This window comes from Pinus tabuliformis, chromosome 8 (assembly GCF_031772625.1).
Source record: "Pinus tabuliformis cultivar Carrire ecotype Pingquan chromosome 8, CPIR1, whole genome shotgun sequence".
In the NCBI taxonomy this organism is placed as follows: domain Eukaryota; kingdom Viridiplantae; phylum Streptophyta; class Pinopsida; order Pinales; family Pinaceae; genus Pinus; species Pinus tabuliformis.
The window spans coordinates 1,026,130,913-1,026,158,531 of record NC_142294.1 but is presented as its reverse complement, the minus strand read 5'-3'; the positions used below and the strand labels follow the sequence as shown (position 1 = coordinate 1,026,158,531).

Below are 27,619 nucleotides of genomic sequence, written 5' to 3'. Positions count from 1 at the left end.
TATGTGTGATTTTAGCACTAGAAATGATATTAAACATCTTATATATTAGTTATTTTATCATATTTATGTGTCAATGTATTTATTTTATGTTGTAGATGGTTTAGATATTAAAAAGATCGAAAAAAAATGAATATCTTTGTACCAAACGATTTTTTCCCGATTATTACCGATTTTTTCCCGATTATTACGATTTTTTCCTCGCACCAATATTATCCCGATAACGATTAGTGCAACATTGGGAGATGCACTCTCTGATCATCAATAGTGTTGGTCGAACGAAAATAACCAAGGCGATAGGTTCATGAAAATAAACAAGGCGGATCGCATGATAGGTTAAGTCTTAAGAGGCGGGCCCGACTTGGGGATGCAAATTAACTTGTGGTTCCCAGAGTTTTTTTCACCTGTTAAGGGTGGATCCGTTTCCAGAAACAGATCCAATGAAATTTAAAACCCCTAGAAACATTTCCATTTTCGGATCTGCCGGTTCATATTTTATATTCGTTTTCATTTCGGAAACTTGGAACGGCATTTCTACAAGTTCAGGATGGCGTTTCCGGTAACTTAGATTATTTTATGAACAGCTTTGTTGCTTCACGGGGAAGATTAAAATATAGTGGATGATGTGAAATAAGACACATTGGTGCACCAGATGATACCCTGCTGGATCAAAATCATAGTTGTAATTGGCTTGATAAACTCTCGTTGTCCAATACAAATTGAGGCTCCTCTTCATATGCAAAGATCAGGTCATTTGTGGAGCAGTTATTGTTGTGATGCTTCCATTACACAGTACTCAATCTGCATCACATGATACAGGATTTGCTGATATAATAAGCCCAGTACAAGTAAAATATGTGCTGTTCAAACCAAATTCAGAGAGACTTGATGCATAATATTTTCCAATTGCTTTTTGGAGTAGATGTGCTGGGGATGACAAGCTCAACTTTAGCAACTGAATAAAGGATTTGCTGACCTTTCCAGTGACGGACAGTTTCTTCAGCTGCGCACAAATCAGGGTTCAACTAGAAGAACTACGGGAGTTGAAGATGGTATTTTACAGGGCACTGAAGCTTTAGCACTAGGTGTGGCATTTGGCATCTCTGGAGTGTTGACCAAGCCCTGGGCAAGTGCCAGAGAACATGGCATTATTGGTTTTATACAGGGTCTTGGGACAGCTTGTTTGGGTTTTGTTGTTCAGCCTGTGAGTGGAGTTTTACACTTCATTAACTTGATGGTGCATGGTGTTGGTGCAAGCTGTACAAGATTTTTTAAGATATTTAAAAACAAACCAATCTCAAATAGGGTCAGGCTACCATGTGCAATCCGGGGAAATGGTCTGCTCAAGGTTTATGATGAAAGGGCAGCACGTGGACAAATGATACTTCACCTTGCAGAAGTAAGTAGACATTTTGGATGCACAGAGATTTTCAAAGAACCTTCAAAATCAGCGTGGTCGGATTCTTATGAGGAGCACTTCATTTTGCTTCTTGCTAATGCACACATATGGAAGTCCTAGAGGCTGTCGAAGAAGTTGCAGCTATTGCCATAGTCCCAACTCCCAAGACATAACAGGAATCCAAGCTGGGGCAGATGTCAGCACTCGAGCAACTTGGTGGCGAAGGACGAGGGTTTTTGAGCACGAACAGGACAACCCCGTATCAAGCCCTTTCATGTTTCAGGGTGGTCTAGGGTTCGAATCCAGGGAATATCTCCAGCTCATCTGATTGCTGCAGGTTCAAATCTGGACTCACTCAGTGGTGGATGGAGCAGCTGGTGCAGATTTTCCAAGTCACTCCAAGGGCCACCTTAACCTAGTCAGATTTTTAATTTTTCTGCCAGCCGTTTCTACAGCTAGTCAGACCTGGTCAAAGGTAGCAAAACCTTAGACAGGGACACTGGGGCCTCATCATATATGGATCATTGCACATGTGGCTTTGTCCACTTAACCTTCTTTAAAGTTAGATTAGACTTACTCTTTTTAGACTAAATCTTTCATAAAAAAAAAAATCTTATTTTATTTTAAAGGAGTTTAAACCTCCTCATTTGAAGAGAGGTATTTCCTCAATTTGAATCATGGTTGGAGAGTGGTCGTATTCCTCTCCTTGGGGACTTTATTAGTGTTTCAGGTTGATTCTTCTATGCATTTTCTTCTTAGCTCTTGCCTAAAAATTGTGTTTTTAAAAGATTATTTTTTTTAAAAGACACTCATACAACAGCCAGCAGAAGAAGACAGAGCCAAAGCAGTTTTATTAAACACAGTACTCCCAAGATACAACAACATCGTATTCAAAGTAATATTCCATCAGTCCATGGAAACCATGATTTCATCTCTTATGGAAAAAGAGAATCATGAGAATGATCAAGAAAATGGGGAACATCTTTTCTCTGGCAAAGGTAAAAGCAAATCAGAAAAACAAGGCAATGGTAGCACTAAAAAGGGAGGAACATGTTTTTATTGTGGGAAGTCAGGCCATGGGGATTGGGATCGTAGGGCCCAAGCAATTGACACGTAAAATAAGGATGAGCGAACGTAACAATCTTGCTCAGAATTTGGATGAGGCAGAAGATGATAATTTTGAAACAAATAAGAACACTATCTTCTAATCAGAATCTAAAATAAATCTCCAACAAAAAGGGTACGTTAGTTGGAATGCTCCACCTATCAAGCTGAATCCTACAATGCGTTCAACGAAAGCTGATGGCAGTTGTATTGCATATAAATGGATTTAGTAAAATCAATGAAAGGACATGGCAAATGATTGTTTAAACTTTAGGTGGATTTAGTGGAATTCCAGACTTCAAAAATAAAGGATACACCAGTCCAATGAACCATTGATGTGGTCCCAGGATTTGGCGATGAAGTGTGACAGAAATAAAACACGTGGTCTTCTACGAAAATATCCTTGCAGAAATATTAAAATGTCTATCATCCATCTCAGCTAACAAAATCCACCAAAGAGAAAAAGAATACAGAAAAGGCCTCCGCAAAACAATTGAAGTAGACAGAGAAGGTGTAACCAACCTATATTGGAAAACATCATCGTACAATGCTTCCCTCTTAACAGGTAATGGTGGACGTACATATTCACCCGCTGTATTGTTTTGCCTGTCATGAAAAAATGTCTAGTATCAAGAATGCAAACCCAATATGAGAAAGAATAACAAAGAATGAACATTCAATGTTCAAGTATGAACACAAGCAAATATAAATGAATATTTATTATTTGACAGAGTATGATATATACCATAAATGAAAAATTGTTCATACAGACCAATAGATAATGAATGTATTCAAAACATAAGCTGTTTTTCAGACTCACATGTTTTGAGCTGGTGGAGATGCCTGAGAACCACTTTCTGATGGAACAGTTAAAGGTGTCCCAGCTCCACCTTCATTATCAGCATAGAATAGCTGTATTGCTTCCTCTAGCTGCCAGTTGGTTGCCTGCAAAAAGTGGCCTTACTGAGAACAATTTTAAAAAGATGAATTAGAAGAAAAACAATTTCTCAAACATGAACACATACTTATGGTTCAACCTATAAAATAAAACAGAGTATTCAGATACTAATATTCTTAATAACACATGAATTTAATAGAGTTCTGAACAGTGCATAAGATGAAAGTTGGTTTAGAGGTACTTGCAAGTGGATAAAAATAGTTTAATTATAGGCGAATCAAATTCCTTCAACACTCTACATAGACCTTACTATCATGAGAACCTGCCCTCATGGTTAAACCAACAAAAGAGAATAGACAGGAACATTCAGGTGATAATTTTCTTAAAAACATGGAATTAATTATATAGTGTTGTGATTAATCCAGAGAATAGAAGTCTCGTCTAGAAGTACTAGTTGAGTCAAATCCCTTAAACACTCTAAAAGGATCCTATTATCATTAGAATATAGGAAGCTTTCTAACACCAGGACATTAGTCGTATTCGAAATATGAATATCACATTCCAATCTTGTGTAAAGCACATAAGTTACATACTAAAACAAACTCAAACATAATGAGACCAAAGCAGGTGCCAAGTTCCAACATGGATAAAAAGGAAACAGCAAAAAGTGTCCACCCATGCCAAACAGTTTCAAGATAATACCTTTGAAAGATCAAGAAAATGACTCCTATGTTGTTGATGCTTGTAGCTCGGGCAGGTACTTCTGCACAGGCCTATGTATCTAAGCATGTGGAAGTCGCCTATTTGACCCTTTAACCTTATCAATTGATTTAATCTTTAAAGTAATTGACTTTTATAACATGAAGTGAGTTAATCTAATGAAATGCAAAGGTTATTTGCATTAGTGAATTAGATGAATCTAAACCGTTGATCTCAAGTGATTTTGAGGTCTAATCTCAACCATCAATCACTTTGAGGGTCGGAAGGGAGTACAGTGGAAGCATTGAGGGCCGGCCAGTAGTTGCCAAGCCAATCGCCACTAGCAACCAAGAGGAGCCGCAACCACAATCATCATACGACAATGCCAACAGCCAAGCACAATTGCACAGGAGCCACAGATACATGTAAGAGGTATAGAATAGTCGTACGCACAGGGATAGAAAAGCTCAGCTGCCATAAGTGTCGTCGAACAATCAAATGGCTGCTAGGAGAGAGTTGACGTAGAGGCTAAACGAAAAGGTCCTTATAGCGACCAAGAGAGAGTTGACACATTAAGGACTCATCGAAAAGGTCCTCTTAGCTAGGGGGTATTCATAATGACTTCCACAAACATTCTCTTGTTGAAAATGTCAATATTCCAAGAAAAGGTCGAAGAGCTCTGCTATGTTGATGAATCCATCCACCTCATGTTCAATACCACGACCATTAGGAAAGCATCCTACATTAGCCTCAAAGGAGGAACTAGTCACCCACTAATCCTAGGTCACCATCTCAACAAGTCGTCACTCGCAGATATGTCAGGAACCCCACCTGACCCATGGTGAAACGTGGGGCCCATTTACCATTCCCACGTCGTCGCATGTCATGAATGGTAAACACCTGCCCGATGCAATAAGGCACAAGCTTAACCCACTAGCCAAACACCATGGCAATATGGTCAAAAATATATAACCGGGGGAACAACCTAGGCCTTGATGCTTACTGAGCCAATCTCCCCATCCAAACTCCATGGCTTCTAGGTCAAACCCCATGACCAAGGGAGCAATCTAGGCTTTGATGCTTATTGAGCCAATCTCTCCAACCATAAATCATGCTTTCTCGATCAAACCCCATGACCTAAGAGAGCAATCCAGGCCTTGATGTTTATAACATTAATACTCCCTTTCACCAAGGGAGGTATTCTCAACCCTCCAAGCCTAGGTCACCCATGGTGAAACCTTGGGCCAATTTACCATTCCCACATCGTCACATGTCATGAATGGTAAATACCTACCCAATGCAATAAGGCACAAGCTTAACCCACTAGCCAAACACCATCGCAATATGGTCAAAAACATATGACCGAGGGAGCAATCTAGGCCTTGATGCTTACTGAGCCAATCTCCCCAACCATACTCCATGGCTTCTAGGTCAAACCCCGTGACCAAGAGAGCAATCCAAGCTTTGACGCTTATTGAGCCAACCTCTCCAACCATAAATCATGCTTTCTCGATCAAACCCCATGACTAAGAGAGCAATCCAAGCCTTGATGTTTATAATATTAATACTCCCCTTCACCAAGGGAGGTACTCTCAACCACTCCAAGCTTGTCCCAGAAGTATGCCAACTTCATCCATAGACAGAAGCTTTGTGTTAGATTTTGGCTAGCTTGGAGGTATTTCTAAGATAGGACAACCTACGATAACTTGTTTGTTGGGTGGTTTACCCAAAATGGGGTTTTAGACCCAAGTAAGGGGTTTGGGACCAAGAAAGAAATAATAATTTATTCTAAGGGTCAAAGAAGCGAAAAAACTAGATCTAGAAGTTTCTTCAGTGACCCTAGGAAAAGTATTTAAAGAGCCTAAGGTGAGGTTCATGAGATATAGCGAGCAAGAGAGATGTGACCTGTCTTGTAACAAGAGTGCCCTAGGAGGATCGACTTTTGTTGAAGGAGTCCAAGAGAGTCGTGTTCTAAGAAGATCGTCAAGGGAGCAAGGATGCAAAGGGTTGAAGATCAACATCAAGGGTTTGAGAGCCTGATTTAAGGCCAATGTTGAAGTTTTACCATGTTCTTTGCAGGCTATTCTGAACAGAAATATAAGGAAGGGTCGCGGGTAGAGCCAAGACACCAATGTACTCATCTCAAGAAGCTATCTTGACAAGCTAAGAGGGAGCCGCATACCTCAGGAAGAAGACACAACCTTCGAGTGAAGTTATGGCTTGATTTTCTATACTAGGGAAGTTGAGTTTGTGCTCAGATCAAGGTTGAGTTTTTGTGGAGTTTTGTGCCCTAGTAGCGCTTGGTTTTGGCAATGTTAAAGAGCTAAGGGAGCACTGAGTTCTGCATGTTCATAATGCCCTAGCAGAGATCTGAACTAGTCGTGTTTACCACTGAAATTCTTTGTGTATAGGATATGTTCTATTCTGTGAAGAAGGGAGGGAGCCAAGCCCTAAAATGAGGTCAATCTAGCCTCGGTCTAGGCTACCAAGAGTGGGCCGCAAGCACTATGGTACTACGCTAGAGTCTAGACCTGATCTGAACCCTAAAGGAGGCCGAAATATGCCTCGGACTTGGAGGAAAGACAACATGTAGTTACAGGCAAGAGAGATCCATGTATGCTAGTGTGGTAGGCTTGTATGACGTGGAGAAGAGTGGTGAGATGTATGGTTAAGGTCTATCCATCCAAGAAGGGTTTGGACAGCCGATGTTGGAGCTATTATACAGTGATTTGAAGGAGGTCAAATCACTACGAGTGCTAGTATATTTGAAGGCCTAATGTGCAGTGAATTTTGTGGGAGTCAAATCACTCTAAGCAGACCTTGTTGAATGCTATGAACAGTCACCTTGGAGCAAGCAAAGGGACTATGTGTTGCAGAGATCTTTGTGCCCTATGTATAGTGATTTGATGAGGCAAATCCACAATTAGAGGGCAGACTTTTGGAGCCTATGATCAATGATCCCTGCAGCAACATAGTCACTTAGAGAAGGCAGATTTGTGGAACTGAAGGGTGCAAGGCTTTTAGAGTAGCAAAAACCTTGTGAGCAGTTGATCGAAGGAGGCAAAGGACCTACCAGGTGTCAAGGACAACAAGTGCAAAAAGGGCTGATTTAGATGGTTTACTTCAGCAAATAAACTAAGTGATTGTTCTTGTCTATTTCTTTATGAGCAGATTGCATACCTGATGTTGCACGCTGCAAACCCTAGTTGTATACTATGTATACTAGTTGTATTAGAGGTCGAGGGCCATGATCCCTGGTACAAGATCCCCATGATTATTTTATTAATAAAGTTATAAAATAATCGAGCGTTGGGCTCATATATCTAATGCACTAAATAGATTTCACTGTTGTAAAAATTTATGTTTTCCCACCCCGATTTTCAGTTTCTCCTTATTTCTCCCATGTAGTTAAATGCCCATTCCCATAGCCATACATTTAACAAACTGAAAAAAATAAATATTGCTGAAAACACAAATTCTAGAAATTTTTCAGAATGCTGGAAATTGCAGAATTAAAAATCAGCAATCAAAAACAGCCATTAAAACACATTAAAACACTGATATTTTTGGTCAACTTGACCCTGGAAAAACCCCCTACAACTCTTGGGGAAAACCAGTTTGAGAGCTCTTCTTTATTTCTGAAAATTGCCTTTTTACAGTGAGAATTATTCAGCAAAAAATCAGCAAGCAAATTTACAACTTATCTCCTTTCCCGTGCCTCACAGCAATCTGGAAATTACAGCAAACAGGACAGCAATAAATGTTGTACGGCCTCCGTTTTGTGTGCAGAAAAATCAGCAAACTGCTCCTTGATTTTTGTGCAAAAATCTGCCTTTCACTATGTGTTGAATCAGCTGTACAAATCTGCTCAACTGCTGCCTTGGAATGTGTGCCAAGCTGTTGTCTCCTTCTCCTCCCTGCTCAGAAATCTCTCTTGCTCTCCTTCTCCCAATCTGCTCATGAAAGAATGAATGACCTTTTCCTCCTTTTTCCTCCTTTAATATAACTCCAAGTGACTTTTGGGTGATCCAAGTGACTTTTGGGTGATCTCTAAATCCAATGGCTGAAATAGATTTAGATCAATGGTTGAGATTAAATGCTCATTTAAATCTCACTTTCTATTTTTTAATTCACCCCACTTTAATAAAGACCCACTTAGTCATTTATTTCCAAAGTCACTTTTCCTTTCTAATTTTTCATTTACTTTAAAATTAGACTTAGTAACTTTATCACTTAAAGTCACTTTTAAATTAGATTTAACTTTATAAAATTATAAAGTCACTTTAGGAGAAAAATTAAATTCTTTTGGACACTTTTCCCTAGGCCAAAGATCAAAGCCTAAGGGAACCCCCTGTCCTCCGGTACCAAATTTCAACACTCCCTCTTACCGAGGAAGGTGTTCCTCACCACACCCATCTTGACTCTGAAGTAGACATGCTTGCCCCGTGGTAAGGCTTTGGTAAGAATATCTGCAACCTGCTCATCAGTGGAAATATACTCAAGCTTCACAGCTCCCTTCTGAACATAGTCTCTGATGAAATGATATATGATCCCGATATGCTTTGACCTGTCATGAAATACTGGATTCTCCGTGAGTTTAATGCAACTCTGATTATCACAGTAAATCACTGAAGGTCTCAACGGCTGACCAAATAAGCCAAACAACATCTTGCGAAGCCAGATAGCCTCACAACTAGCTAAACTGGCTGCCATATACTCTGCTTCCACTGAACTCAGTGCTACTGACTGCTGCTTCCGGCTGAACCATGACACTATTGCTGAACCCAACCCAAAACAGCACCCTGAAGTGCTCTTCCTATCAGAAGCACAACCTGCCCAATCAGAATCAGTGTATCCTGCCAATCTCACTCCATCTCCCTGCTTGTAGTCCAGACCATAATCCACTGTCCCCTGCAAGTACCGCAAAATGTGTTTTGCAGCCACCCAGTGAACCTTCCTAGGCTCACACATAAACTGACTCATCGTGTTGACTGCAAAACAGATATCTGGTCTAGTGTTGACCAAATACATCAAGGAACCAATCAGCTGCCTGTACAATGTGGGATCCACCAATTCGGAATCCGAAGCATGAAGCTTCTTCCAGTTGGTGATCATCGGTGTCGACATGGGTTTACAATCCTCCATGTGGAATCTGCTAAGGATGTCCACAATATACTTCCCCTGCCCCAGGAAGAAATGCCCCTCCTCCTGCCACACCTCCAAACCCAAAAAGTAATGCATCAAGCCGATGTCCTTCATCTCAAACTCCGCCGCAAGATCTCTCTTGCAGTGCTCTCTGAGTCTCTCTGCACCTGTAATGATCAAGTCATCCACATACAGCACCAGAATGAGAGGCTCCTCACCAATCACAATAAAGTAAAGGTTCGGATCTGCCTCACTCTTTGTGAAACCCATCCCCTGCAAGTATGCATCTATCCTGGAGTACCAAGCTCTGGGAGCTTGCTTCAGGCCATAAAGGGCCTTCTTCAATCTGCACGCATGGGACTCCTTCCCATGCACCTCAAAGCCCTGTGGCTGCTCAATGTACACCTCCTCCTGTATGAAGCCATTGAGAAATGTGGTCTTCACATCCATCTGGTGGATCTTCCAACCCATCTTTGTTGCTATCGATATAATGGAGCGGATCGAAGTATATCGAGCCACGGGAGCGAAGGTCTCCTCATAATCAACTCCCTCTAACTGGGAGAACCCTCTAGCCACAAACCTCGCTTTGAATTTCTCAATGCTGCCATCTGCAGCATGCTTTACCTTGTAAAGCCATCTGGAAGTAACCACGGATTTTCCCTCAGGCCTCGGCACCACCTCCCAAACATCATTCTTCATGATAGAAGAATACTCCTCCTGCATGGCCTCTCTCCAGACCTGCTGGCTAGCTGCCTCCTCATAGCTAGAAGGCTCAGAGTCAAGGATGCTGGTAACCATCGCCATATAGCTACAAAACCTCTCAGGTGGTCTACTCTCTCTGACCGGCCTCTTCGGCTCAGCAACAGATGTGGCATCTCTCAAGGTGTCCTGAAGCCACTTGGGCTTCCTCTTCCCTGAGCGCACTTCTCCCACCGGAGAATGAAACTCCTCCTCCTCATCATCATCAGTAGCCTGAACTCCTGACTGTCTGTCTGTTGTCCTCCTGCCTGCACCTGAACCTGTAGAAGCTGAGGTACCGTGTGAACTGTCCATCAGTGGACTCCCTAGTGAACTACTCTGTGAACTGCTCTGCATGCTGCCCGGAGCACCACCCCTCTGGCTCGATGAGCCACTGCTCACTGACGGACCTGACATCCTCATAGATGTACCTCCTGATCCTTCTGATCCCTGCCCACTGGACCCCTGCGACTGACTCAACTGCTGCTGAGGGTCTGGCTAATCCAGATACTCTAACTCCCGTGACCTCTTAAAGGCCCTGTCCTCCTCGAACTTCACATCCCGTCTGACAACAACTCTCCTTTGTGCAGGAATGTAAATCCGAAAGGCCTTTGAGGTCTCACTGTAGCCCACAAAGATACCCTTCTCTGCGGTGGGCTCTAGTTTGGTCCTCTTCTCCTTGGGTATATAGGAGTATGTTATGCATCCAAAGATATGAAGATGACCAATATCAGGCTTCTTCCCAGAGAAAGCCTCCTCCGGAGTCATGTGCCCCAAGGCACGATGCGGACTCCTGTTCTACAAGTAAACAGCTGTGTTGCAGGCCTCTGCCCACAAGAACAATGGCAACCCCTGATCATGTAACATGGCTTTGGCAGCCCCTATGATGGATCTGTTCTTCCTCTCTGCAACCTCGTTCTGCTGGGGGTTGTAAGGAACAGTGAACTCCCTCCTAATGCCTGCCTCCGCACAATAGTCAACAAACTCTCCAAGGGTGTACTCTCCTCCATTGTCCGACCTCAAGGACTTGATCTTTCGACCTGTCTGAGTCTCCACAAGAGCTCTGAACTCCTGAAACCGCTTGAAGACCTCACTCTTGGTCTTCAAAAAATAAATCCAGGTCCTCCGGGAGTGATCATCAATGAATAAAACATAGTACTCATATCCACTCAAGGAAACATGAGACATCCGACCGCTCACATCGGAATGAATCAAATCAAGTATCCCCGTCGCTCTGCTGTCACTGCTGGGAAAAGGGGATTTGGCAAACTTGCCCATTGCACAACCTCTGCAAGTATCAAAGTGATCAGTACTGAAATCTGGCACACCTGTGGTGATCTCCCGCAATGTCCTCAAGGCTCCATGATACATATGTCCCACCCTGCGGTGCCAAATCTCACACAGCTCAGAACTGCTAGCTCTGTTGTCGGTACTACTGCTCAATGCCAAAAGGGGCTGAAATGCAAACTTGTACACCTTTGCATGGTGTACACCTATCACTCTAGCTGAATCAGCTGGAGTGCCCATGGGATACATCAACACCTGTCCTCCCCTGAACAGTACCTCATATCCTCTGTCCTCCAAAGCTGAGACGGATATGAGGTTCTTCCTCATCCCTGGCACATAAAGAACCTCTGACACCTTCAAGGGAGGTTTGGACTCCCTCTGAAATGTCACTGTCCCCACCCCGACTGCTCTAACAACTTTGTCATCACCGAGTACTACCTCAATATCAGTGCCACTCTTTGAAAGCTCTGAGAAGTACTCACAGACTCCTGTCATGTGACGTGAAGCCCCACTGTTCACATACCAGATACCTGTAGATGCTCCGCTAATCGAAGGAAAAGCATGCTCCCTCTGAACCTGTGTGGCAGGTGATCCTGCACTAGAGGACTCACACGTAGTGAACGCAAACTCTCGGTCAAAACGACCAGCAAAGTCCTCAATCTCTGCTGAAGCTGCCACGTCCTGGTTCTTCCCCTTCTTCTTCTTCTCCGGACACACAACTGCATAGTGTCCCATCTTTTGACAATTCCAACACTTCACCTTGGAATAGTCCTTCTGTGTGTTCCCCTGTTTACCTTTACCTTTGCCTTTGCCCCCACCACCGCTTGTGGAAGCCTACTTCTTCTCTTTGCCTTTCTTGCCTCCTGCCACCAGTGCTACGTCCTCATCCTGCTCAACTGGCTTGGCTGCCCCAAGCTGTTCTTTCCTGATCTCTGTCTGAATGCAATCATCCCAAAACCTCTCCCATGTGGGAAGGGTCTCACGTGCACAAACCCCATCAGCAAAGTTCAACCATGAACGGGGGAGGCCATTCACTGCAATACGCACCAACTCAGTGGATGGAATGGCCTCTCCAATCGCTGCCAACTCATCTCTCACATTGGTAATCTTTGTGAGATATCCAGTTGCACTATCATTCCCCATCTTGATGTTCTTCAGCTTCTCCTTCAGGACCATCTTCCGGTTCTCATTGGTACTCTGGTAGAGATTGGACAATGCTGTCCACATCTCATGGGCATTGCTCTTTCCTCTCACATGAGGAATGCAATGGTCTTTGATTCCGTCTAGAATCAGCCTCTTACCCTTATTGTTCTTCTTTTTATACTCAGCCAACTGAGTAACATCAGTGGGCACAACAACAGGGTTCTGTGCGGTATGCACCATGATATCCCAGACTTCTGCCTCCTCAAAGATACTCTGCATTCTCTCCTTCCAAACGTTGTAATTTGTATACCCATCCAACCTATCCTCCACCCTCAATCACAATGACATCCTGCTGTCCTAAAACTGAAAAATAGCACTGCTGTAGTAAAAATAAAACTGCTGTTTATGAAAAAATCAGCTTGCTGGAATTTTCTGAGTGAAAAATCAGCAACTGTAATTTTTCCTTTTTGCTGTCCCAAACTGCCCTTCAGCACTCAAGTTCTAATACCATGTAAAAATTTCTGTTTTCCCACCCCAGTTTTCAGTTTCTCCTTATTTCTCCCATGTAGTTAAATGCCCATTCCCATAGCCATACATTTAACAAACTGAAAAAAATAAATATTGCTGAAAACACAAATTCTGGAAATTTTTCAGAATGCTGGAAATTGCAGAATTAAAAATCAGCAATCAAAAACAGCCATTAAAACACATTAAAACACTGATATTTTTTGTCAACTTGACCCTGGAAAAACCCCCTACAACTCTTGGGGAAAACCAGTTTGAGAGCTCTTCTTTATTTCTGAAAATTGCCTTTTTACAGTGAGAATTATTCAGCAAAAAATCAGCAAGCAAATTTACAACTTATCTCCTTTCTCGTGCCTCACAGCAATCTGGAAATTACAGCAAACAGGACAGCAATAAATGTTGTACGGCCTCCGTTTTGTGTGCAAAAAAATCAGCAAACTGCTCCTCGATTTTTGTGCAAAAATCTGCCTTTCACTATGTGTTGAATCAGCTGTACAAATCTGCTCAACTGCTGCCTTGGAATGTGTGCCAAGCTGTTGTCTCCTTCTCCTCCCTGCTCAGAAATCTCTCTTGCTCTCCTTCTCCCAATCTGCTCATAAAAGAATGAATGACCTTTTCCTCCTTTTCCTCCTTTAATATAACTCCAAGTGACTTTTGGGTGATCCAAGTGACTTTTGGGTGATCTCTAAATCCAATGGCTGAAATAGATTTAGATCAATGGTTGAGATTAAATGCTCATTTAAATCTCACTTTCTATTTTTTAATTCACCCCACTTTAATAAAGACCCACTTAGTCATTTATTTCCAAAGTCACTTTTCCTTTCTAATTTTTCATTTACTTTAAAATTAGACTTAGTAACTTTATCACTTAAAGTCACTTTTAAATTAGATTTAACTTTATAAAATTATACAGTCACTTTAGGAGAAAAATTAAATTCTTTTGGACACTTTTCCCTAGGCCAAAGATCAAAGCCTAAGGGAACCACCTGTCCTCCGGTACCAAATTTCAACAACTGTTGAAGATTTCCGCTATGCAAAGTGCTAATAGGTTGAGGATATTTCAATGTGTTTGTGACCATGTTTTAGACATAAACCTGATTTTGAAGTGCCAAGGGAAAAATCAACATGGTATTAGAGCTACTTTGAAGGGATGTGGATCAGAGTGTGCGCAAGAAGCAGAGTGAGCTAGTGGAGGTTGTGTAGACTCAAAGGGAGTCTAGCTTTAGAGGGAGACTACAGAGAATTGTCAGCTGCACTATAGAAGCTCGAATCTTCAAATTCCAGCGATTTCAAAAAGTTTTCAGCCCGTGTAAGGACAATCATGAACCATGAGAGATTATCCCTGATGGTGCAAGGAAAGGCATCGATCACATTGGAAAAGTCATGTTGCATGTGAGAATATTCATGCACCATGCAAATCAAAACTAGGCCTAGTACAAAGAAGTTGTGGCACATACATGGATAGATATGGCTACGCAAGGAAAGTCATGACTCATGCAAGGAAGTCATGGGCATGCGTGGAAAGTCATGGAGTTGGAAGCGTGAAGGAAATATCTTCCTCACTAAGAGGGAGTGTTAGATTTTGGGTAGCTCGGAAGGTATTTCGAGAGAGGACAACCCACAATAAGTTGTTTGTTGGGCGATTTACCCAAAATGGGGTTTTGGACCCAAGGGGTTTAGGACCAAAAAAGAAATAATAATTTATTCTAAGGGTCAAAGAAGCGAAAACCCTAGATCTAGAAGTTTTCCTAAGTGACCCAAGGAAAAGTATTTAAAGAGCCTAAGGTGAGGTTCATGAGATATGGTGAGCAAGAGAGATGTGACCTCTCCTGTGCCAAGAGTGCCCTAGGAGGGTCGAGTTCTACCAAAGGAGTCTGAGAGAGTCTTGTTCTAAAAAGGTCATCAAGTAGGCAAGGATGCCAAGGGTTGAAGATCAAGGCCAAGGGTTTGAGGGGCTGGCCTAAGGCAAACGTTGAAGTTGTCCCATGTTCTTTGTTGGCTATTCTGAACAGAAATCTAAGGAAGGGGCGAGGGAAAAGCCAAGAGACCAACGAACTCATCTCAAGAAGCTAGTTTGACAAGCTAAGAGGGAGTCGCATACCTCAAGAAGAAGATGTAGCCTTGGAGTGAAGTTATGGTCTAATTTTTTGTACTATGGAAGGTTGAGTTTGTGCTCAAATCAAGGCTAAGTTTTTGTGGAGCTTTGTGACCTAGTAGGGCTTGGTTCTGGCCGTGTTAAAGAGCTAAGGGCACCGAGTTCTCTGTGTGCATAATGCCCTAGAAGAGGTCTAAACTAGTTGTGTTTACAACTAAAATTCTTTGCGTATAGGATCTATTTTGTTCCATGAAAAATGGAGGGAGTCAAGCCCTAAAATGAGGTTGATCTAGCATCAATCTAGGCTGCCAAAAGGGGGCCACAAGAACTGTGGTTTTGTGTTGGAGTTTGGGTCTGATCCAAACCCTAAAGAAGGTCGAAATATGCCTCAGACTTGGAGCAAAGACAACATCTAGTTACATGCAGAGAGAGATCCATGTATGTTGATGTGGTAGGCTTGTATGTCGTGGAGAAGAGTGGTGAGATGTATAGTTAAGGTCTGTCCATCCAAGAAGGGTTTGGACAGCCATTGTTGGAGCTATCATACAGTGATTTGAAGAAGGTCAAATCACTGCGAGTGCTAGTATATTTGAAGGCCTAATGTGCAATGAATATTGGGGAAGTCAAATCACTGTAAGCAAACCTTGTTGAATGGTATGAACAGTCACCTTGGAGCAAGCAAAGGGACTATGTTGTAGAGATCTTTGTGCCCTATGTACAATGATTTGATGAGGCAAATCCACTAGTAGAGGGCATACTTTTGGAGCTTACGATCAGTGACCCTTGGAGCAGCATAGTCACTAAGAGAAGGCAGATTTGTGGAGTTGAAGAGTGCAAGGCCTTTAGAGTAGCAAAACCCTTGCAAGCATCTAATCAAAGGAGGCAAAGGAGCTGCCAGGTGTCAAGGACAACAAGTGTAGAAAGGGTTGATCTAGATGGTCTACTTTAGCAAGCTAAGTGTTTGTTCTTGCCTATTTCTTTGTGGGCAGATTGCAAATCTGATGTTGCAGACTACAAGCCCTAGTTGTATAATATGTATACTAGTTGTATTAGAGGTTGAGGGCCATGATCCCCAATACGAGAGCCCCATGATTCTTTTATCAGTGAAGTAATAAAATAATCAAGCATTGGGCTCATATATCTGTGCACTAAATTGATTTCACTGCTAAAGATTTCCTTTGTGCAAAGCGCTAGTAGGTCGAGGGTATTTCAGTGTGTTGTGATTGTGTTTTAGACATAGACCTGATTCTGAAGTGCCATTGAAAAAATCAACACTTTGATCATAGAAATACATAGGACCCTCACTTCTCCACGTGCTTTGACCTGTCACCATGGTCATCTCCGCACTTGATCAAACCATCCTGAAGTTACCCTGCTTCACAACTTGCCAAGCAACCTTGCAATATATTCTACCTCAATGGTGCAAAAAGCGTCCTGCTCATCATAGCAGACCCCAAGTTGAATCTGTAAAACCCAACAAGTGTACTTCATCATATGACACATATCTCAATCAACAGTACCATGTCAGTATCTCAACACATGTTGTACCATAGTTGTATCTCAATTACCATGGCGATCTTGGTTGCTCCCACTGACACGTGAGCCCTGACAACTAGAGCAAGTGTCTCCTCATAAATCTCTCCCTCTTCATAGGAGAATCCTCTTGCCACAAATGTTGCTTCATTCTTCCAATACTTCCACTTATTGCCAAAGCCGCCTTGGCAACCTTCATGGTGTACCTGCAATCCTCACTAGGAGGCCATGGAAGAGTGATTACAACCCAGTAAAAGGAAACAAAAGACAAGAGGCTAACTAATAGCCTAACAATAGTAATCAATGAAAAGAGATTTAAGGTATTGAGGATTGAAGGGAATTTGATCCTTTCCTTCTTTGCAGAAATCATAGAATCTATCTGTAAACTCATCATATGCATGAGCTAGGGTTTCTTCATAAAATGGAATCATCGTCTTTCAATACTTTGGGTCTATGGTTTTTTCCACAAACCCTAGGGCTTTCAATATTTACCTAGGGTTTACAAACCCTGGGACTATCAAATTTTTGAGAAGGGGTCATAGCACAAGTGTTATGACTCTTCTTCTCAGCTCCCTCTAATTTCAGGGAAACTTTCTTGAATCTAACCAAACTAATCATTTCGCAGATAGTTGAAGGAAAGCTCTGCCATATACTAATTTTTAATAGCTATAATCAAGCAACAGCTTTAGCAGCATATTTCATCTATCATAGTTAGAACAGAACAAAGCAATTCATCCTTTGCATCTTTGACAAGAACCCTTAGTCATACAAGGTATATAGCATTAAAGTCTGCAACTTCAAAGCAGTACTTCTGCTTTTGAACACATCTTACGGTCTCGGTAGGCCTTATCTTGACTTTAGTTCTTATTTGAACCATAATCCATATTCAAACATGTGATGATGTCATTACTTCTTGAAGCTACAAATTAGTAGATGCATCCTCTACATCCATTTGATTGATAGTACACAAGCTCCTGAACAATAACATGCAAGAACCTTATTCTTTCAAGTCTCCTAAGGCAAAAGTAAGACCATTAAATTTGTCAGGTGAAACTTTTCTTGTCACAGTCAATATAGATGGTGACAGTTTCTTAAATCCGTATGCAACTGTATTGATCATGACCAAGTGTTCAAAACCATGAGGGAGAAAAATGTACCACAAAGTCTTCATGCCTCTGCATATGTGATTGCTTCATCAACAAGATGATTGTCCCTTCAATTATCACGACATAGTACTTGAATAATAGTGAAGTGTTAAGAATGGTCTAAACAATGATCTCTCTCTTGATTTCATTTTTTACTGTATAGATGTAAAGAGTAGACTTTAGCATGATCATTCAACCATCCTTATATTGAGTGTACTTGGATTGCTAGGATAAAGTAATAGTTTGCATAAAAGCCTTACGCAAAGAAGTACTTTAATTGTATTGACAGAGTTGTTGTCAAACTTTGAGCTGTACATTGTTTATGTATAACATTCATTCTTGAAATGTCTCTTAAGAATAAATCTGTGAAGGTTTGGCAGAGAATATTTCCTACTTTCTTTAGCTAAAACAGAAATGGATCTCAAATTAGAATGCCCATACCTAGGATGCCAAAAACTCACTCTCCCCTTTGACCATTCTTGTAAAACATACTCTTTTGACTCCTTTCCATCAAGTAGACTGAAAATCACATGCTCTGAGAGGATTATTTGCTCATTATGTTTTCCTTCAATCCTATATTCCTTCCTTTGCTTTTGAGGTCTGCTACCAAAACTATTTATGAACCCTTGTTTCCCCTACTATTTCCAAACTTCTTTTCCCACCTATATTGTATAGGATCAACGAGTATACTTCTTAGTTAGTACCATAAATTTAGTTGTCTTGCTTCTTTAAAAATAGTTTCCCTTTAATCATGTGACTTTGTCTCCGAATTTTGCAATACTACTTTGAATTTAAAGTCATTCATGATCTTTTGCAAAAAAAATCAGCAGAGGACAATTTTGTTGAGTTCTCTATTGATTGAGGCACTTCAGGCTTAGGTCTCTTTATTGCCTAATCCTGAGGTCCTTCGGCCCTATAATAGATGGACTAAGGCTAGAACTTTAAGGTTTCAGGCTTTTGAAACTCAGACTAAGGCTTCTCACAATTTCTTCTAAGCCTGCTCGCACTAAGGCCTACTAGTATTGAGGCCCATAGTATTCAAAACCGACCTTGCTAACAGGTTATCAGTCTCATCGGCCGGTTAGTAGGCCCACAGGTCGAAACCGGCCAAAAAACCCGGTCAGAGGGGTCACTTCGCCATTTTTTGCAGAAAATCGATCCTAACCGACCAGTTTAGGACGGAACTGGTCGGTTTGTATCAAACCAACCGGTTAGGAGGCACGCCCACCGTGAGCCCAAAAAGCGACTTTTTGACTGTGTTTTAGGGGTTTTGGAGGGAAACTAAGGGTGCTTTCCCTCCAAAAACACCCTCTCCAAGCCTTTAAGAGGCCCCTCTCCCTCTCATTTGTCTCACACATCTCATTTGGAGTGTTTGTGAGTTTGCTTGGGAGCTTGGAGAGTGTTGAGTTTTTGCTGGAATAGTGGAACAACAAAGTTTAAGCTAAGTAGTAGTCATCATGCCTCCAAAAGCCAGAGATACTGCATGGGCTCATTGTGATATGATTGATGGCAAAATGATCTGCAAATATTGCCAAAAATCCATTCAAGGAGGGGGTATTAACAGGTTCAAACAACACTTGGCTGGGATAGGAGGCCATGTAAAGCCATGTGGAGCACCAAATGAAATAATAGGGCATATTAGGGCAAAATACCTTCAGAAGTTTGAGACTCAAGTCATTAAACCAATAGAGAAGTTTACGACTGCAAAGTTTGGGAGTCGAGACTCAACCAACTAAATTTGATCATGATGACTCATGAGAAGTTTCAAGTGATAATGTTGATCACTATTATAGTATTATCATATATGTAGACTTGAGTCTTGTAGTAGGCCACTGGACCCATAGTTTGTAGGCTTTGTTTTTGCACTCTAGAGGCCATTTAGAGCCTCATTGCTTATGTATTTTGTCGATGATATGTATTGCCCTCGGTGCCATTTTGATATATTCACCTTTACATGGTATATAAATGAGCAATCTTTGCATATTTTGCCTCTATTGGCTTGGAAACATGGTTTTAAATCTTAAAAATATCATTTTCATCAAAAAATTAATTATCTAATGTATTTTTCTAAAACTGGTTCGTTTAGACCAAACCAATCCCGGTTAGACCGGTTCCAGTCGGTAAACTAGTTCATTAGGTGGACCGGTCCGGTCACCGGTTCCGATTTTAAAAACAATGCTGAGGCTTAATCTGCACTAAGGTCTACTCACATTGTTGTCATAGAATTCTTGTCCATACTTAAAATTTCATGTTTAAGGCTTCGGTCCTTCTTAAAACCATAACTAGACATTGGATGAGGGCCTCCTTTTAATCACATCCGGAATTCGGATTAGGACTTCAATCCTCCTTCATACCTGGTCCAGACAAAAGTAGAGCTAGGGCAGAGATGCTTCTTACAAAGGGATATAAACTTGTCTTTTCTTCAAGTCCCTTTAGTGGTTGCTCTTTAACTAGCTCTGATACCATGTTGATTTTTCATTGATTTCCTTAACTGATAATTACTTCCAATGATTCTTAAGCCAATTCATCTTATATCACATGTTGAAAACAGTAGCAAGAGGTCCTTCTTTGACTTGTGCCTTAGTCAAAGAGACCAAGAGCAGTCTTTCCTTAGCATGCACAAATTCCTATAAATCAGGAGCTAATTCCTTAAAATTAGGATGAGTTACTAAAATTTAGGGTGATTTCCTAAAAGTTAGGACATGTGCATGAAGTAGTTTGACTAGTGCAGATGTGGAAGGCTCAGTTGTCTTTTAGTGCGAGTTAATTTGATAAAGGACGAGCTAAGAGAGCCTTAACTTCTAAATTAAAGCAAGACGTGTTACAACAGCTTGATAGCCTTTGTTAACTCTTCAACTAGCAATTCGATTTCCTAAGATAAAGACTTGCCAAATTTAGCCTATTCGAAAATCTTAAAAGGAAGATCAAGGCACATTGTTATTCATTGTCTTGTGAGCACGAGTTGGTGAAACAAGGCAGTAGAGAACACAGATTTATGTTTGTGTGTGAGCTTGTGAGAGGATCAGCGTACCAAGAGAGGCTTGGCACAGATTTATAGGAGAATTTCCTTGGGATTTGTGCAAGGAAATAGGAAAGCGGGGATCAGAGTCTTGCAAGTGTTTCACCTTAGCACAAGCAGAGGAAACCATATTGGTTTCTATTAAAACAAGATTGTTTTGTAAGAGATCTATTTCTCATTTTTCTATCAATAAAATTCTCAATCAAGCAGAGGGCTTTCCCATTTGGGTTCCCTAGAAAAATTGTGTTCCCATTTGGGTTCCCTAGAAAAACAATGACTAGTACGTATGTATTTTAAGGTTTATAAAAATTTGGGGGTCCTTTTAGATTATATAGTTATCTTTGTTCGTCACCAACAAAGTCACGGTTTCTTTTTGCTCCAATAGGCCATATTTATGTACCTTATAGTTAGATAGTTGCCATTAGAATAGGCCATGATCACATTGTACTCACGTTGCGAACTTCACCTGCAAATTTTCATTAATAAAATTTTCCAGTTATGGATTAAAAAAATTAAACAAAGGCGAGTTAACTCAACCAATTTTCACCAATGTTGTTTAGCATTTCACTAGTTCCATGCCATCAAGTGTCTAGTTCAAATCCACTTGGCTGATGCATCCTAGTCTAACCCAAAGGGTTTACTAGAGATGCGGTACATAAATGTGGTGAAGCATCCCTTGGGTTTTCTCAAGAAGCTTTCCTTGGAAAAAAATGCATCACTGCACTGTACCAAACCAAATGAGACGAGCTTTGAATGATGAATCCAAGTTGCTACACTGTTGTGATGGAAGTTAATATCCCAGACTTTCAAAATAATTACTGACATGCTTATTTTCCTTCAACATAGTTACTGCTTCCCTACTTTTACCATCTAACCTCTGCAAAAGAATCAGTTCCCTTAATGCTAGATTGTCTAAAAATGTCATGGCAAATATACACACAGATAACCTAGACTTCAAATTTCAAATAAATGAAATAATTGAGTCCATAATGCTTAATATGAGACAAATCCATAAACAATGAAGAGCAATTTCAACTTAGATTCGTGTTCATCTTTTTATTCAAAATAACAGATAAGTTTTCAGTGTTCCTTCAAACAAAACTACCGGCTATTTTAAACTTATTGTGCATTGAAACCATTGAACCGTTTCAAAGCATACGATGTGCTGTAATATCATTGATTAGAAATAAACACCAAATCCAGAATAAGACTATAATAGTATAATATACATAATTTGAGACAAGATAGGCATGTCCTCAATTGACAATAATGTTGAATCCTACTTCTACATTAAACTAGCACAGCTAATGAAATTTAAAATGAGACAACAAATACTAAATCTAGCAAAGTCTTGATGGTAACAAAGGCTCTCCATGCTATTGTAATAGAAATAAAATTTCAGTGCTTATGTACTGATAAAGCCTCCACTTTAACATTATTTATGTAGGATGTTGATGTTAACATTAGGACAATACTCTCATCAACTGTGGATATGGCATGGCTATTGTGTTTTTCTTATAAGGAGTTTCAAGATAGCAAATTTCAAATTGAATGTGATATTCGGAAAAGCAAACGTCTCTAAGAGGCTTTCCTTTCCTCCAATGAAACAAAGACATCGCAGAGCCTGATTAGGTTATATAAGATGGATGGCTGTAGAGTATCTACATTAATATGAGATAGATATCACCTTTCAAGCTAGCGTGCTCGTTGGAGGATGGAGAGAGAGAACAAGACCCCGCAATTGATAACTTCAATAGATTCAGTAACTCTAATAAAGACTCAAACCTGATTGGTTGGCTGGCCACTGCGGCAATGTAACATAATGCTGGCATCCATGTGACAGATTTTAAAGCTTCGGCAATGAAAAGTAAATAGGTTGTTTGAACTTTTAAACGAATTTACAAACCCAACCAAACCCGCAAAAATTGGGAACAACAAAAACAGACAGATGGTTGGTTAATCATATCATGTATTATCAGTAACACGCAGCGATAAGGAAAACCGAGAGGATGTAGTGACCATTGTGGAGAAAAACAAGGGCTTCACACAAGGAATAATGAATGGGCAGGCTTAATCCCCCCGAGGAAATAATAATCCAACCACGGAATTACCAGTATTAATTTAAAACGGGACCCTGGTATTCTACCTTGAACCAATCACATAGAGAGGAGATCCACTAATACTAAATCAAAGGTCAGATTTGTCGTGGGCCCAGAAAAGCTTCAAAGGCAACCAGTCCAATTCCGATCAACCGTAAAATTATTATTGGATTGGTGTACATTACAGAAATAAATGGATTTGCCATGGAAACTCAATATTCCTAATAATAATTAATAAATAAAAATAAAAACACTGACCTGCAAAAACTGTCGTGCTTTGTCTGTGGAATCCCCAACTATTTCAACAAAAGAAGCAATCTTACCCTGCTTTTCGATATCCGCCGAGCTTTCCATCTGATTTATTTACTTGCATGCAAAGAAGGATAGAATAAGAGATAATAGACCTGTGAAAATGACGAAACAAACTCCTGGAAAACGGACCTCACAGCCTGAAGACAGAAACACTCCTCGGAAATCTTAAAATGGGCATTCGCGATTGTTAATCTGACAGAGAATTAGATAGCATACTGTACCCATCCGAATGATGCAGAAATTGTATTATAACATTAGAAAAACACTTGGACGCGAGAAATCCCTTTATTTCTAACAGCGGACTCAAAATAGGTTAAAGGACCCGCGAGAGTTGAGTGTCCGTATGAGCAACCAACCACCCAGAGGTCCTTATTATTAATTTAGATATACGCGTGGGTATGTGGCTCCGATCACCAGGATTGCCTACCATCAAACAACTCTACTCTGTAATATAGTTGGACCACTAGACTCCGAAAACACATTTTTTCACAAGGCTGTGTGGGAATTTGGGGAGTCTAAATACTAAATTAAAACATCTTTTAGTATGCCATATCAATAATTAAATTCCACAATTTCGAAATTAAATTAGTTAACGAGCATTGCCTTACGTATTACGCTACCATAGCTAATGAAATGGAACGGGAAGGAAATGAAGTTTGAACTCGTAGGTTTATGTTCATTTTGGGGAGGAATTATACGTTGCTTTATTTTGTAGATATTATCAATAGGATTAGAAAGAGGGCATTTCAGGTTTATAATGGTAATTTTTGGATTATATTATGGGGTATAATTTTAAGGATATATATTAGGGGTTAAAAAATTAAAAATTTTATGCTCTCAAGCAGCTTATTATGCGATGGAGATTTTAAATATATATGTTGGCTAATTGCATCGAAAGGTGCTCTACCGCTCATTAGGTAAGAGATGTATTTTTTTTAAATATATATGTTGTTTAATTAAGCTTATTATGTGAGAGAGATGTTGTCATGTAAGGTTATATATGTTTGCTAATTGCATCAATTTTTTTAAATATATATGTTTGTTAATTGCACCAAGTGATGCTTTCCATCCAAATATCTGAGCCAAGTATGTGAGAGAGATGTTGTCATGTAAAATTACATTAATTTTTTTTTAATGTATGCCCCATAAATACTCTACTGCCAAATATGTAAGGGAAATGTTGTCACCTAAAGTTACATTATTATTTTTCTAATATATGTAAGCCAAGTATGTGAGGGAGATGTTGTCACTTAACATTACATTAATTTTATTTTTTAATATATGCCTCATAAATATTTTACCACCCAATATGTGAGGGAAATGTTGTCACCTAAAGCTACATTATTATTTTTCTAATATATGTCTGCTAATTAATGAAAAATAAAGAATCTGACACAGATATTGTCACATAACGCTATGTTTAAAACATATATGTGTGTGTTGGCTAATTAATAATTAATGAAAAATAAAGAATATGAAGTAGATGTTGTCATGTAAAATATATATGTGTGTGTTGGCTAATTAATAATTAATGAAAAATAAAGAATATAAAGGAGATATTGTCATGTAATTTTAGGTCAAAAAAATAAAAGAGTATAAGGTTGGTTTATTTCGTTACGAAAACTTAAAACTTCAGTAAGGTATGTTTCATCTTCTTCTTTTTTGCTGAAGCAAGAGTAAGATCTTCTTTACCATTAATAATATACAAAATTTACAAAAAGCCACTCTTAAAAGTGGCGAAGGAGATCAACCTCCCAAAGGAACCGAGAACAGGCCTAGGCAGAAGACTCGGCACAAAAAACTTACCTTTCAACACATCAAAGCTAAACAGGAAAAAGCCAAAAATGAACCTAAGTAGTGGACGGACCAAAGCGAAAGAAAAAAGGGCCCCACCGGCCTTCCAAGACCTGGAGAGAACCGAGCCCCACAGAAACCATACAACAAAGAGGGGCCCACGCTAAACCCGCTGAAAAACAAATCTTTCATCAAAATCTACAGTGAAGAACCGTCGGGCCCTATCCAACGGCTCCAAACAAAATCGCAAAGGAGAGAAGCACGCCGCTTAACTGGCATCGCCTCCAACCTGCTCGACCTATCGCCACCGTTGATTTGTAAAATTGGATCCGACGGTCAAGGGACATATCGCACCCACCAAGAATGCCGGACATTAGCGTGCGATGGGGCCCCACCAAACTGCTCATTCGATCCCGAGCGTTGATTTCCCTCGCTCCATCGGATGGCTGAGCTGAAAATCGTGCGCCCGAAGTCGTCGCCCTTTAGGGAGCGGGAGAGTGGTTTTTGGATCGGGCCCTCCACCACGTGTCCTGCTCTCTATGGCATCGCTGCCAAAAAATTAAAACCACTTTTGACATAAAAGCGGTGCGATTGCTACGAAACCGCTCCCTGGGCGGTATTGACATTAGCCAATGAAAAAATTGGGTGATCCGGAAGTTTAGATGCTGCTTTCTTCGGTCAGGGAAACTCTGTCGCCAGTTGCGGAGAATATTCCTGATCGTGGTCAACAATGCCGCCAACTTTGTCTTACCTCCCATCGTGTACCTTTCAGTCCAACCTTGTGAAGCCCTCTGACCGTTGTCCAAAACTAGTTGGATTCTATCTTTTTGCTTCTATACTCTTCTTTGTCCTCCTCCGCCTGGTTATGACAGAGTTTTTTCAGATCGCTCTGCGCCATTGTGCTCCACCTCCTTAAAATTGTGTTGTCCTTGCAGCTGACACCTTGATTGGCTAGAATGTCCACCAATTTGTTGGCCTTTCTCCTCACATGAATAAATCTGAGAGTACGAAGTTCCTGTAGATGTACTTGAATCCTATGTAGAACCTGAGTTAACCTCCAGTGTTTTGTGACCTTTTCCGGCCCTGTTCCATTACTGATTCTCTTGGCTGCATTTATGACTAACTCTGAATCTGCTTCTATTATGACATTTTGACAATTGTTCTGTATCAAAAATTCTAAGCATTGTTCCAAGGCCATTAGTTCTGCCATGTTGTTAGTGGCTTTTCCTAAGTGTCCATGGAAGAGGGAGATTATGCTACCTGTATCATCCCTTAGAACTCCCCCAAAGCCAGCCACCCCCGGGTTGCCTTTGGAAGCTCCATCAATGTTGTACTTTAAAAAACCTTCAGGGGGAGGATGCCAAAATTCCTCCACCTTATCTCTCATGCTTGCTTTCCTGTCTAGACCTTGAGGAATAAGCCCCTACATGTCTAATAGTTGGAGGATTCTTAAATCTTCTACTGAGGGAGGATTTTTGGGGAGATTCCTAACTGTGGTGCCAACTTTCTCCTTAAGTTGTTTTACAATCAGCTTCACCAGGCTAAGTGAGTCAGTCTTTACCTCTTTGAATATTCTTTTGTTCCTTTCTTTCCACACATTCCAAATAATGAAGCTCGGCAAGAGATCCCAGGCTGTATTGAGAACTTCATTATCAGAAAAATTATTCCTCCAATTGTTAAGAGTGTTAGCAATACTTTCTTTGTCTCTATCAGACTGTTTGAAGATGTTGGTAAAAAAATCCCATATCCTGTCGGTGAAAATACAGCTGTTGAGAAGATGCTCGATAGTCTCCTCATGGGTCTCACATAGATGACATCTAGAGGGTCCCAGCATACCCCTTTTTTAAGGTTGTCCCAGGTTAAAATTTTCTTGTGGTGAACTAACCACATGAAGAGTTTGATTTTCATCCAACCTTTGTGTCTCCAAAGCTTCTGCCAAGTTTTATTTGGAGCTTGGGGTTCCTGATCAAGGAGAAAACCTTTAGCTTCCTTAATATCAAAATTGCCCTCTTTGTTGTTACCCCATCTCAGTTGGTCCTGCCCTTCCGTTACTAAAATTATTCTCTGATCTAGCATTCTCTTAAGGGACTCTGCTTTACTGTTGAGGGTCTTATCCTCTCTGCCCTCTATTTTTTTCCAAATTCTCCATTTTCCAACATTATGTGGATTCTCCCAAAAGTCTTTCACCTTTACTAAACCTTGATTGTCAGTCTCATGCTTGAGGCCTAAAAATTATTCCTTCAATAGATTAGGTTCTTGTTGCCATTTGTCCTCCCAAAAAAGTGCTAGATCTCCCTCTCTGATTTCCCAGAAACTATTTTTTTGAACCACTTCTCTATTCTCCCAGGCCTTGTTCCATATGGGGGAGCCTTTCACTATTCCAGTCATACGTATGATTTTAGAAGCCGGCCAGGCATTGGCATATTTTTCCTTCCAGATGCTTGCCCATTGAGCTTTAGGATCCTTAACCCACCTCCACCAAAGTTTGGCTCCAAGAGCCTTGTTGAGAATCTCAAGATTGTCCAAACCCAGGCCTCCTTGGTTCTTGGGTTTGCAGATCTTTTCCCATGAGACTAAAGCCCATTTTTTCCTTGTTTCCTCTTTGCCCCAAAGAAAATCTCGTTGAATATTCCGAAATTGTTGTAAGACTCCTATTGGAGCTGGGAGGGCTGATAGCATAAAGATTG

At 40.6% G+C, this 27,619-nt stretch overlaps 1 protein-coding gene across 2 annotated transcripts in view; it reads right to left on the bottom strand.

The window, feature by feature from the left end:
- LOC149238874 (UBX domain-containing protein) overlaps nt 1-23,621 on the bottom strand; it is a 129,884-nt gene extending 106,263 nt beyond the window's left edge. Inside the window, exons 1-4 of one of the 2 annotated variants that reach the window (XM_089373212.1) lie at nt 23,360-23,621; nt 23,085-23,180; nt 3,321-3,445; nt 3,023-3,106 (exon numbers count right to left, since the gene is read on the bottom strand). In XM_089373212.1, the coding sequence (XP_089229338.1) occupies nt 3,023-3,106; nt 3,321-3,445; nt 23,085-23,180 (305 nt within the window). In that variant the 5' untranslated portion in view covers nt 23,360-23,621. Of the gene's footprint in view, nt 1-3,022; nt 3,107-3,320; nt 3,464-23,084 lie in introns of both variants that reach the window. The other variant, XM_089373213.1, reaches the window with a different exon arrangement.
- Nucleotides 23,622-27,619: the final 3,998 nt, after the last annotated feature.